General features: G+C 40.0%; 1 protein-coding gene across 1 annotated transcript; it reads right to left on the reverse strand.

The window, feature by feature from the left end:
- Nucleotides 1-4,195: 4,195 nt before the first annotated feature.
- LOC306827403 (transcription factor HES-1-like) lies at nucleotides 4,196-5,811 on the reverse strand. The gene is made up of 4 exons (XM_079349192.1): nucleotides 5,529-5,811; nucleotides 5,344-5,439; nucleotides 5,155-5,242; nucleotides 4,196-4,824 (listed from the first exon to the last, which is right to left on the reverse strand). Exons 1-4 carry the CDS (start codon nucleotides 5,613-5,615, stop codon nucleotides 4,394-4,396), a joined length of 702 nt encoding a protein of 233 aa, XP_079205318.1. The 5' UTR covers nucleotides 5,616-5,811; the 3' UTR covers nucleotides 4,196-4,393.
- Nucleotides 5,812-12,944: the final 7,133 nt, after the last annotated feature.

Consider the following 12,944-nt stretch of genomic DNA (forward strand, 5'->3'; position numbering starts at 1 on the left):
AACAAGCAGCTAAATCAAAAAGGATGAATCAGAGTGAAGTCACAAAGAGCATTGTCCATTCACCATTGATATCGAGTGTATAATCTATTCATTAGACTTGATGTGAACCACCACTGACTTCCACCCCCATCAAGCACCATAACAACCTTCTGAACAATACTATATAAACTCACCCATGGAGGCAAAGGCAGTGGAAGTTTCCGGTGGGTTTCAGGGGGAAACACACAGGGAACCTGCCAGTGTTAGCACTTTTTGTAAAAGGAGGACATCAATTACAGAGCACAGTGAAGGCAAAAGCTCCACCTGGAGATGGTTAACTTTTGCCCAGTTACACATAACCACCATTTTCCTCTGATGTCATGCTGAGGGTATAAGCTCAAATACTTTAAAAATGCCACACTCACCTTTGTTTTAGCTTGCTAGTCATATGCATTGAGAGAATCTTAAAAATGATCATTTTACTGCTTCTCAAAAGATTTTAAACTAGCAAGAAAGTGAAAAGACAATCTGGAATAACATCAGGCCATTTTGAATTTAAATAATGTAACGGGAGCCGACTAGGTAGGATCTGACAACAGCTAACAGCTATTTACACTTTTAATAAATCTGGGGAAGCCTTACTTCTAGGTGCTGAGAACCAATTAGCAACTGTCAAGTTAAGCTAATGTTATCACATAACTAATTCTAAGCATAAACATAAAGTATTGTGGGATACCCTCAGAAATGTCCAGCATGTTTTCACTCCGGTTTGAAATGATTGTGTCATGAACTGTGTTGTTATTTCAGGTGTAATGCTTTGAAATAAAATGTTAAGAAGTATTAGCTATTTTCTAACAGTAGCAAATGGGTATTTCAATATTTTTTTTTTTTTTTGTGTATGTGAGTACTTGTGTTACCAACGAAACCAGATTTCTCTCAAGGTGAGTCTTCAATTAACTTAGTAAATTAAATATTATAAATTCCTGTAAGAACAAGAGATACTTTTTAACGTTTGAAAACTCCACCTCCAAATTGAAAAGTGAAATTCGGCCCTATTTAAGATGTTCAAAAATTACTTAATGACGTAAAATAATAGATGACATCAGCAATTAACCACGTTCTATTAGGCATAACATTTGATAGAATTGTATGATAAAATGGGGATTGTCTAGCCTGTTTTATCTCCAGGAATAAATGAATTTGTTAGAGCAAAGCAATGATGGGGTACTAGTAGCTTAGTGGTTAGTGTGGATGGTATTGCACGGCTGTCGTCTTCTGAACTGGCAGCCAGAGTTCATATTCTTTCATCTGTTTACACGCATGTCCTTTTACATTCCTTTATTATAGAAACAACTTCAAAAGGTAATTTAAGCTGGAAGTGATTTGATGCTATTGTTTCTAACAGTCTCATATAGAGAGTATAAGTAGGTTTCATGCTTATTGTAGATGTGCTTTTACTTGTGTTGCAGACAAAACTATTTCTCCCAAAACATGTTGTCACTTAACAACTGTGTATGTGATAATCCGGAAACTAGCAGGATTTTGAAAGTAGGACTCCCTCTGTGCTCCGTCTTCACCCGCTCCCTCCCCTCAGTGCCCCCCTCAGCCCTCAATTAAATGCACAAGCGTCATTGGACCAGAAGCAGATTTCAGCTCATGTTAAGCTTGTGGGCTCGTGAATGCATGGGGTAGAGAACGAGCATGGAGAAAGGGAGGCATTATTGGGTCATAAAACTAGTACCGAGGGTAGTCATATAGCTGCTACAGATGACTACAGATTTCATTTTTAGTGCACAAGCATTTCTGTTAGAACATAAAGACAATTTCAACCAAAATCTCAAAAAGTGTATCTGGAGGAAATTGCCTACCCTGCCTTTATTTTTGTGAATGTTATGACTATCTGTAAAAATATTCGAACGATCACAGATGGTCTTATTCGCTCCTTTTCACTTCTTTTACAAATGAGCAGGAAGATATTACAGGAAAACCAGGCCATGCTTCAAGGAATGAAAAAAAACATTGCTAACATTAGCATTTTATCACTTCATGGCTTACATGTCATGAGACTAATGAATTATACACTTTTACCAGTGTGTATCATCAACTGAAAGACATGTAAACAGTTAGCAAAACAGCACGCAACTTCTTAAGCTAACGTTAGAGACCACTCTAATGATAACTACAGTGGCTAAATGTAAATATCTATAACTTCTTTCAGTCTCCTTCTCTTTAAGTTGATCAACCTGTAAGTTCTAAAAGCGTAATGATTTTTTTATGATGATATGCATCCCATTACAACCAATGTAACATCAACAGCAGCATAGCTTCCCATCCTGAGTGTTATTCAAAATGAATGCTATGGAAATGTTGTTTTACTTTTTAAATTACGATGTTTGGGAAATAGTGCATAGGGAATTGATCAGGGAGAGCAGGCTATAAGACATTTTCAGTCAACAGGCAGACAGAGGGGGGAAACTGCTCAAAAATAGCAATGTGTTCCAGCTTCCCATCAAAACCACTCCAGGTTCTCCAGCATATAGGTACAGATAAAAACGACCTTTCAGCACTTATCTCAAGAGAGCAGCCTGCTTTTCAAGAAGCTTTTCAGAGCAGGACCTTTGCAAAGAAACAACAATAAGCCTTCTTTAGCACAGTGAAAGTGACAGCATGGTCCCCTCCTTCTTTCTCCCAGCCATTAAACCTCTTCCTGGATAAACAAGGGGAAGGTCCTTTATGAAGATGGAGAGGGTCACAAAGAGAGGAGCCATTGAGCCTCTGAGGGGCCCGTCTTTGTTTTTGTTTTTCGAAGGGTCTTCTCAAAGGATGCTCTGATGGGGGGGAGGGGTGTGTGTGTATTTTTGTCTTTAAGTCCTCCTTAACACCAGCCTTCTTTCTGCTGTGCCAAAACAGAGATGTAAACCTAATTGACTGTATCATTTGCACAAAGTGAGGAGTTGTAATATGTTTTAAAGTGACGAAGACATGACTTGACTGAACTTTAACTTGATTTCTTGAATCACAAAATTCAGGACTTGTGAGGTGTTAATAGATGAAAATGTATTTCATTTAATAGTGGTGCCCGTGTGTGATCTACTAAAACAACCTTACCATCTGCAAGAAAATCAAACCTCCATAAAAAGTTGCTTTGAGTTGAGTTTTTTTTCTTTCGCCATTGAGTCTGATTCAGATAAAGCCATTCACAGCTCAGTTCACATTTTCTACAGAAATGTTTACATTTTGTGTATCCAAGATGTTAGAAGAAAAGCAGGAAGACATCTTTAATAGCGAATAAAACCAGCAAAGATATTTTTTAAACTACTTTGACCAATATTTCAGGATCCTGAAATTGTGTGTGTGTGTGTGTGTGTGTGTGTGTGTGTGTGTGTGTGTGTGTGTGTGTGTGTCTTTGCCTGGGGAGGTGCCACAGTGTGAAGCTGTCAAAGGGAGGCCCTGTCTTCGGGCTGCCAGGTCTGTTGATAGGTTGCCAGCTTCAGGGCAACATGCTGCCAGAGTGTAGTTGTCTTTAAGGCGTGAATGAGGGGCACCTGTGACCTCTGGTCACGCTCTGCTTGTGTCCTGCTGTGTAAGCACCACGCTCAGGACACACGCTGAGACCATCAGCGCTTCAACTGTCTGCTAAATGGACAAAGATTTGGACGACTCTGCAGAGCTGCTGCCAAGGAGCTATTGTGAAACTTATATTTTTTATTTTTTAAATCAATTGCACCTGCTCCTGCAGTAAAAGGTCGGCTCCAACATGAAGATCAATTAAATATCTTATAAAGGTGGATAATGCAGGGAAGAGAATTTAAATAGCATCAAAAAAAACATTGTGGCTCAGTATCATATCAATTTTAGCACAACTTCCCATGTGGCACACGCTTACATATCTTTCTGCCTTGAGAGCTCACTTGTTTGGTTTAACATGTCCGACAGGTTCCTTATTAAGACAGACGTATTGATCTGCAGACAGAGAGCGGGTTGGTATCACTGCTAAGTAGGACCACTAGCACCAGATGAAAGCAGCTTCATTAACAGGGATGTTAATTGAATTGTTTTTTCACAGGTCTGAGGAACCACATTATTATAAAACTGCATCCCTTATTAATAAAGCATTATTCTTCAGAATAATAAAGGATAGAGAAGCAATTGCAAGAAAAATATTGTAACACACAATGTAAATCTTATAAAAACATTTTATTCATCTCCAAAAATTCAGTGCTTTTAAAGACCTTTCAAGGACCTTGTAGACCTCCAGAGGCCTGTCACAGCTAGTTAAGAGGCCTCAAATAAACATGTACATTTACAAAAACAAATGTGTGTAAACATCCCACTCAAGTAGGTTTTAAAAACATTTACAGAATATACATAAAGTGGTTTCATTATTGTCTGAGAGTCCTTTTTTCACCATGTATTACCATGGTCTCCACACAGAGTCTGACGTGACTGCAGGTGCAACAGGTGATATGAGCTGGCTGTTCTGTGCACTCAGAGGCAGCAGGGCTGTGCCGGGAACAAGAAAAGCAAACTGTCCATCCGGCGTTGGCAACACCTGGAATCCTCTGTACATCTTCATCGCTTCAGAGGAGACCTGTATCGCTGAGCTGCTTTTGCAGGGCACCTGAGGGACATTTGTCTGTCCGACTCCCAGAGCACCTGGGTGAGGTGTGTAGAAGTTCACAGCGTTGATCTGGGTAACACAGGCTGCCAAGTGACTTAAGAGGCGTGTCCTCACCTCTGTGTTCACACCTTCACACTTTGACAGGAAATGGGTGACCTCACCCACACATTCACTAAAGCCAGCTCGGTATTTGCCCAGGACAGACGGATCTGTGTTGACAGCAGCTGTAGGAAAAAAATACAAATATACAAATAAATGTAAAGATAACTACTGTTTTGTAAATTGATAAAACTATGTTATAGAGAGAATATGAAGTTTGAAAGATTTAAATTGTATGTATTTATTGACACATTGGCTAAATCTGTGTTTGTGCTCTCTTCATGTATTGTGAAATCAGTTCTTAACATGAAGCACAAGAAAGCACAAGAGCTGTGAGTGGGTAATAATCAGGAGACTGTCAACATGTTTACGATCTAAAAATCTGCATAATCTGCTTTAATAATTGCACACACATGAACACATCCTAACCCTAACAAAGACGAGTCACTACACACCAGTCATCTGAAGCCTCTGCATGTTCCTGAGATGCTTTACAGTCATTTCCAGGATGTCCGCTTTCTCCAGTTTTGAGTGTCTGGAGCTCTAAAGAAACAAAAAGTAATGACTTAGTAGTTTATTCGATCTCTTAATGGTCTCTATATAGATTATATCTTAGAATAAAAATGTAGTGCTCATGCTCTTACATCTTTCTTTAGTGCGTCCATGATGAGAGTCTTCAGTTGGCCCAAGCTCTCATTGATGCGCGCACGTCTCCGCTTCTCCATGATGGGTTTGGAGGACTTCAAATAAGAACAAAGTTTAGATTACATCTTCAAGAGCTGACGAACAGATTTACACAGGCTATAAACTAAAAGTTCACATAGTCTACCTTTCTGCTCTCTGTCAGAGTGCGTGGTTTCTCAGGTGGGGAGTCTCCTCTCGCCTGTGCAGAAGACGTTAAAGTCCCGGCAGGCATCTTCAGGGTTATCAAAGTCTGAATAAAAATTGTATCAAAAACAATAAAATGAACAACAATCAAAAGTCAGTCCAGCTCGGTAAGTCCCGCCTTCTCCTTGCAGACCACGGTGTAGTTGACTGAAGACAAATGTTTGCGATGACTTCTGCCTCTCCAACAAGCTGACATCAACTCCGTTCATGTTTCCAGCGCCTCACGTTTTATTTATAGAGCGCGAGCCTGCACGCGAGTGGCTCGTGTGCGAGTTTGCTGGTTTCTTCTCTCTGCCCAATGAGCGCGCGGGACACGCTGCCGGGGAGGTCGCGGGCTCGTGCGACCAGGCGCTGCCATTGGCTACCTGTCATGGTGCTGAGTGATTTTTACGCTTAAAAGTTAAGACATAGTTCAGGTTCAGAGGACAAGCGGCCTCTCGTCGGCACAACTAGTGTGTTTCCTTTCTAATAAAATAAAGAGCTTCGTGAGTATTGTTGTTTGTAACATTGTTTCAGTATAGCCTACATCTTAGAAGAAAAAAGTCCGCAAAATGAAAAACAAAATAAAGGAACTATTATAAAGATTTGCCTAATCCAAAAGAAAAGTCTGGATAAATCTTTAATAATGCAATAAGCAATTTGATAATTCAATTTATTTTGCTGCATTTGAAAAATTCAAACAATTTCATTCATTGATTCAAAAAGTTTCAAGCATTCTTGTGATGTTTTCATGTTTTGGCCTTGGTCAGACTTGGAAATCACTTTGGGCAGTTTACCTGTATTAGAGAATTGATTTTTTTACCCACTATTTGGGAAAGCATCTCTCAAAATTGTATCATGCAAACATATGATTGCTTTTAAATGAATTCATTCTATTTACTCTAATCACATCATGCTAAATGGATTCCCGAAAACATTACTTTTTTTTCACTGAAATCTTTCCCGGTGCATTGGGTGCTTTAGAGTTTGACAACTCGTCCTCTGAAACACTCCAGGCCTGATGTACAGTGAAGAAGAAAATCTATGACACATTCAGCTGTCCACTTACTGACATGAACTCTGACATCTTCTTCTCTCATCACAGAGCTGAAGTTAAAGAGTTATTTAGCACCAAAAATACTCACCAAAGACACTGGAAAAGCCTACATTAATATCAGAACGTATTTCTTAAAAATATTGTCTGTACATCTGTTTAGTAAAAATTAAGAAACTAAACTGTTGTTCAAGTAAAAAAAATTGTCAGAAGTGACTAAATTGATTTACTGATTTTTAGGAAATCTCTGTTTTGTGTCTGTTTCTATTTTACCATCTAAGGGCCACTGCTTTGTTGAATGCAATGTCTGTTTATCCATTTAATTTTAGTATGCTGCAAACTGTAAATGAGTCCTACCACAAATATCCCACTTTCCGTTAACTAGGGTCACTTTTCTTTTTGCTTTTGTCTTTTTTTTTTGGACCCATACTCTTGTTGTCGTTGTTTTTTGTTTTTAGCTGTGTGCACTTTAAGGTGAAGCTAACTAATCTCGTTGTACAATTTGTATAATGACAATAAAGGCATTCTGTTCTATTCTATTATATTCTATTCTATTCTATTCTATATATCAACAAAACAAAGTAAACAATCTGTGCATATTCTTAGGGAACACTTTCACCATAAGTGCTTGATTTTATGTAAGTGTATCAAATATTAATAATGTAAATGTCTACAACTTACCATTTAATTGTGTTATGTTATTCTTAAATTACACTTTTAGGTCAGAAGTAATGCATGAACACTGTCTCAAGATTTTTCAAACAATCATTGCTGAGTTTAAATTTGGACCAAAACTTATCACAAAAAAAACATTATTTTTTTACATTGTTTTCTTGTTTTATTTACCTTTCATCTAGGTTTTTATAGTTTTGTTGCAGAGTTTAAGCGCACTACATTTTAAGTCATTCTGATACATTTAGATCATTAACTTTGGCTGTAATTGATGAGTAAAAGAGTTTCATTTCAATAAATTATCTGACAGACGTCTCTGTCTGGCACAGGTTTCTATCTTTCCTAATAGACTTCAAACACTCTCCTTAAAGCTCCTAAACCCTCAGAGGTGAAATGACCCCAGAAGCAGGTCACTTTCTGCAACCTCTGCTTCTTCTCCATGTGAGCAAGATGACTTCAAGCACCACTGGCTTTTTGACTTGAGTCTGTATTAGATTAGGCTAAGTAAATCAAGTCAAACCTCTAGCCAAACTGGGTTTAATTCATTAAGTCCAGGGTAAGTGAAAAACTGTGTGGATATTTCCTTCAATAAAAAGATGGGTGTTTGTCATGCAGTCCCCTGGGATCACACAAAATGCACAGTTAATCTTCTATCTGAATAGTTTAACAAGAACCTCCATTAAAATAGTCAGAATCAGCTCGGCGCAGATGAGAGTTGTGCAGCAATAAATAACATCCCATCAGTTCTGTTTTTTTAGTGAGCCTGCCCTGATACAACCAGCCCTTTATTGTGCAGATGATGATGTAGCAAAAGGTTTATTGACGGCTCTGATCTCTATCAGTGTGGGAACCCAGAGATGGGAGGGTCGGGCTAGAAAGCTATCAAGGTCTAACAAGAGTCTGATAACCCGGAGAGGGAGACAGGGTGGGAGGATTTATATCATTCCTCTTTGTTTTGGTATACTGGACAAAATTCCGGTATAAAAGATATATTAAGTAAGAATTCCACAAGGCAAGAATAATAATAACCAGGACTTTTTTTTTTTCCATATTTGCCTTGTGTTTAATATATTGGACACAAAAGCCTAACCTCAAACTCTGGGATTTGTCAATTGAATTACAAACTTCTTCTACATATTCTTTAAAGGTAGCTGTGATATACAAATTCTTAATCCCACAAGCCATTGTAATTGATATCTGCAACAGGCTTTCTAAATACCTGTGAGCCATGCGCAAAAAGATGATAATATTACACTAACTTACACATTTCAGCCTGGGATCATCCAGAAGGTTACCCTCCACATTTCAGTTAAGATCGTGAGACCTTGGTCAGGGTCGTCTGAGGAGAGACTCATCTTTATAGAGTGTAGCAGAAAGCCAGCTCCGTAATTTCTATCATTAACCAAGAAATACTGTATGTTTCTTACAAGGTAAGAACGTAGCTGAACTATATTATTACTTTTTACAATTAGCACCAAATTACCCTATGGCTCTTTACATAAAGAGCACACGTCTTGTAACATTATTTGCAGAGACCCTTTAAAAGGCAGAAAGCTCATGCATAAGCCAGACACATTGGTGGACAGCTACCTGCTGAGCCTGGGTGGGCTGACAGAGTTTGACAAAGACATTTTATAGGTTTGGGTTTTTTCAGCAATGTAAAATTGGTTATTTTATGAGAAAAGGCCTAACACAGGATGATGTAGTTCAATCTGAGGCTTATGTTAGTTTATGTAGCCTAAAGCAATCTGAAAGACTGGACGTGTATCATTGGTGCATTGGAAGAGGGACTGGTTGAATGGCCAGTTGTCAGTTTCCATGTTCCATTGTCACCTGGTCGAAGAAAGTGGCCCACGCCATTTTTCTGCATCCGACCTCCATGTGGGCAGAGAAATGACCATCCTCACCATCTAATACTGCAAAGGTTTCCTTTCAACTGCTTGTATGAAAACATCTTGGGCCAGGCAGACAGAGGGATCACTTAAACATCTCCTCTAGCACTCTGCTCGCTCTCCGTCCCTTCTTCTCGCTTTGAATCTCCCCTTAAAGAGGCAAGGGGGGCCCTCCCATAGCAACTCCCTCCAGCTCTGCCCGCCTTTTGTCCCCCTCCCCAACAGCAGTTTCTGCTCCAGAAGCCTTAGACAAGGCCTCCATTAATTGCGGGCCTGTGTGGAATACACACGGGACAATGGGCCCAACAGAGTGTCCGGCCCCCAGACAAGGCTGGAAACAAGTGGTACAGGAATCCAGCAGAATAGACTCGTCCTGGCTGATGTCACTGAATACATTTACCTACCTCAGTGCACATTCACTCCCTGCTTTGTTTTATTTGGACAAAAAAAGAAGGGGTAGGGGGGAGGTAGAAGTATCAATGGAGAAGGGGAGCCGGACGGAGCGGAGGCTCAAGGATGGGAAATAACTGGTTGTCATGGTAATGTAGTGAATCAAAAATATGGTCGAATTTAGCGAAGGCAGAGATGTAAAAAGGGTAGAGGGCATTAGATTAAACCCTGCGTGAGATAAGAGTAGGCTGAAAACAGAGGTTTAGTTTTTTTAGCACATTCAGGCCTGTTTATACGGCAATAAAGAGCGGATAAAGGAGCAGGAGATTAGCAGACTCATCTGGGCTCATGTTTGTCAACAACAACCTGTGGAGTTTCAAGCTCGTTTATTCCAAGTCAGTACCCCAGCAGCAAGGATGCTGAGCTGTGCCGAGTGAAGCTGGGACCATAGCAACTGGTATTCCAGCAAAACAACCTGCCATCTGTCACCTAACATTGTGGGTGCTTTCGTTAAAAAAAAAAAAAACAGCATTTAGATCTTCATCTTTGAGGCAAAGGCAATGAGACTGAAGTCATATTGAACTCTGGGTCTCCTCCTTTGAAAAGCGAGAGCCCAGTCATCGCCTTATCCCTCATCAAATTGAAAACGCTTTTGGAGATTCTGAGAGAGGCCTCATGTTTAATTTTTAAAACCCAGACATGAAAGTGTTTCCAAAGCACATTCAGCAGTGGAAACTCTTTAAAGGACTAGTTAGCATGTAGATTATATGCATTTCAGTGCATTGTCAAAGTATCTAAGTGTATTTACATGTTAATATGTTCAGGGATACTATCGTCTTGAAGGTGTTCGGGGGGAGGTTTGGTTAACTGTGTGTTTTCTTCCTGTGCACCATGGGAATGTGATTTCTTTGTGCCATCAAGGTTCAAACACATTCCTGTAAGGCCATGGATATTATGAGCATTGATTCCCTGCAGACAAACAACCTGTGAACCTGTTGATCCTGGCCTTAAAATGAGGCTCAGCTCCATAGATAAGCTGTTAAGTTAGCATGTGCATAAATGCCATGTATTTCAGTTTTTAGTGGCTGATAGATCGTAGAATTGGTTCTTTTAATTCAGCAACAAGCCAAGAAGCTTCAACAAGTTCCCCACTGATGCCCCACTATGTGGTGCTTATCCTTATCCATGCTTAGTCCATATCCATGAGTGTGTTTGCATTGGGATTTATGAAACTGAAGATGGTCCATTCTTGCCGCTCAAGATGACTCACAAGACCAGCGTTTTGGCCACTTATGCAGTGAAAGCAGCCCGGGGGATGCCCTTTCAGCACTTGAGGACCTCTGGCTGAGTCTCCTTCACACGCTGGAGATCAGCCTCACTTGGGAAAAAAAGTCCCCGCTTCTTACAGGGGGGAGCTGTCCAGAGGAATGGCTTGACTCCCTCCTTGTCCCAGGGCCTCCCTTCTTCACCTGCCGGCTTAGTGCTCATCTCTTATGCACATAATCCCTGGTTAGTGCATGTGATCCACCAGCCCAGGCCTGGGCACGGGACCCCCCCTTTGGAGCCTCCCCTCGCTTGCATGCTTGCTGGGTGGCTCCTGGGTGGCCATGGCAACTCTCATCTTCTCATGACAGTTAGGCTTCAGTCACAGCCCTAAGTCCCTCTTCAGTCTCTGTGCGTCTTTTTCTGTGCTTTCCTAAAGCCCTCTTCTGTTTGTGTGTTGTTCGATCTATGGCTCTCTGTGTCTCTTTTCTCCTAGTTTGGTTGTTCCCATACTTTTGCTGGGTTGGGGCCTAAAAACCAGCTGTATCAAAAACAGTGTGATATCATGAACCACTTGTCCTCTAAAAGGGATTTCTAAAGTTTTTTTTTTTTTTTTACCTGGGCCTGTTTTTATGTTTTATAAATCATCTGACTATGCAGTCAAGAGCATTTGCTCATTTGCTTCTTCTTCTTGTAGATTCTCAAACTCTGCTATCCAACTCTCTCACACCTTCAGTGCGTTAAAGATGAATATCATTTTTATCAATTTTTATGTTAAGGTGTGCAAATAGCAAATAGGTATAACAAATTTTGGTATTGCTTCAGCGCCTTGTGTCAGTCATCAGCCATGACAAGGCTTTAATGGCTGCCATGTGCTGCCAATGTTTTGGGGCAATCCAAGGTATGGACTTTTAGATATGTCAACTAAAAGTGCTTTTTTACTACAGAAAGGAACGGATCATCAGTCTCAGTGCCTGGAAACATCACAGAAAGGACGCCTGTCATTTTTAAGCGGGAATAAAGTTTGAAGTTGTAGAGAGAGTACAGCAACAACGTTACTGAGTAAGGTCTGGGGTGTTCATCATCAACTCATCAACATACATTCCTTCCTGTGACAGAATATTTTTTCTCCAGTGGTCATAGACTCCCAGCACACTCAGGAAACAGCATTACAAAGCCCTCGAGCTTTGCAGCAGCTTGTTCTCCTTGTTGGCCCTCTCTAAAGTATGTCCTTAGTATTTCCTTAAAAAAAATACAACAATGACCTTCTAACTCAATGGATTGTCTTCATTTTAGAAATCCTCTAAATATGCAGCCATGACTGTATCTAATGTCGCAATGTTCAAATCAACTTTAAGTTTCTTACATAGCTGTGTGGAATGGTCCTCGTCCTAACACAGATGCAAAACAAAACAAACGAAGCAGACAAAATTAACCGTGATGGTGATATTAAAAGAAGATATATCCAGACAGTTCAGTAGTGTTGCTCAGATGATGTGTCACATGTATGTTTACAGAGGAACTATTAGTTCATCCGTGAACTGTAAACACTTAACCATAACCAATAACCATAGCCAATAACCCACATGACCTATTATCACTGTTCTACAGAAATGAGAAACATAAATAATAAATAACATATGTAAAATGGAGTTCTACAATGGCATTTGCCTTAAATTCTGACTTGTAGATTATCTTTATCACAAGATTTCATACTGAGACTTCAACTTGAGCTACTTTATTTCAGGCTCAAATACTGTGAGGTTCCTTTCTGTGATGTGAGCAGACACTTCCACAGCAATATGACCATGCAAGGAGACAAAAAAGCCCCTTTTTCACAACCTAACTTGCTTGCCTGTCGTTGTCCCAAAGGATCATGTGCAGCCACTCGAACCAATTTCCACCTACTGACTCCAGTAATACACGAGAGAAATTCAAGAACATTTAAACCTTTTAGTCATTTACGGACTTAAATGTATAGAAGCAGGTTAAAGTAAATTTCCCACTCATCCTTCTGTAGTATAAATTAAAATAGTTCACCCGCACCACAGAATGTGCTCTAAGTAAAGGCCTGACCTCGTTTCATTGTAAGTCTGATCTGTAAACT

The sequence above is a fragment of the Symphodus melops genome (genome assembly GCF_947650265.1).
Source record: "Symphodus melops genome assembly, chromosome: 7".
Taxonomy (NCBI): Eukaryota; Metazoa; Chordata; class Actinopteri; order Labriformes; family Labridae; genus Symphodus; species Symphodus melops.

What these genes read in the sequence shown, in the direction of transcription:
- LOC306827403 (XM_079349192.1), bottom strand. Translation starts at nt 5,615, where the DNA reads ATGCCTGCCGGGACTTTAACGTCTTCTGCACAGGCGAGAGGAGACTCC. An exon ending in CTCTGACAGAGAGCAGAAAG is followed by an intron (nt 5,440 to 5,528) that starts GTAGACTATGTG and finishes TCTTATTTGAAG; the next exon opens with TCCTCCAAACCCATCATGGA. An exon ending in TGGACGCACTAAAGAAAGAT is followed by an intron (nt 5,243 to 5,343) that starts GTAAGAGCATGA and finishes TTGTTTCTTTAG; the next exon opens with AGCTCCAGACACTCAAAACT.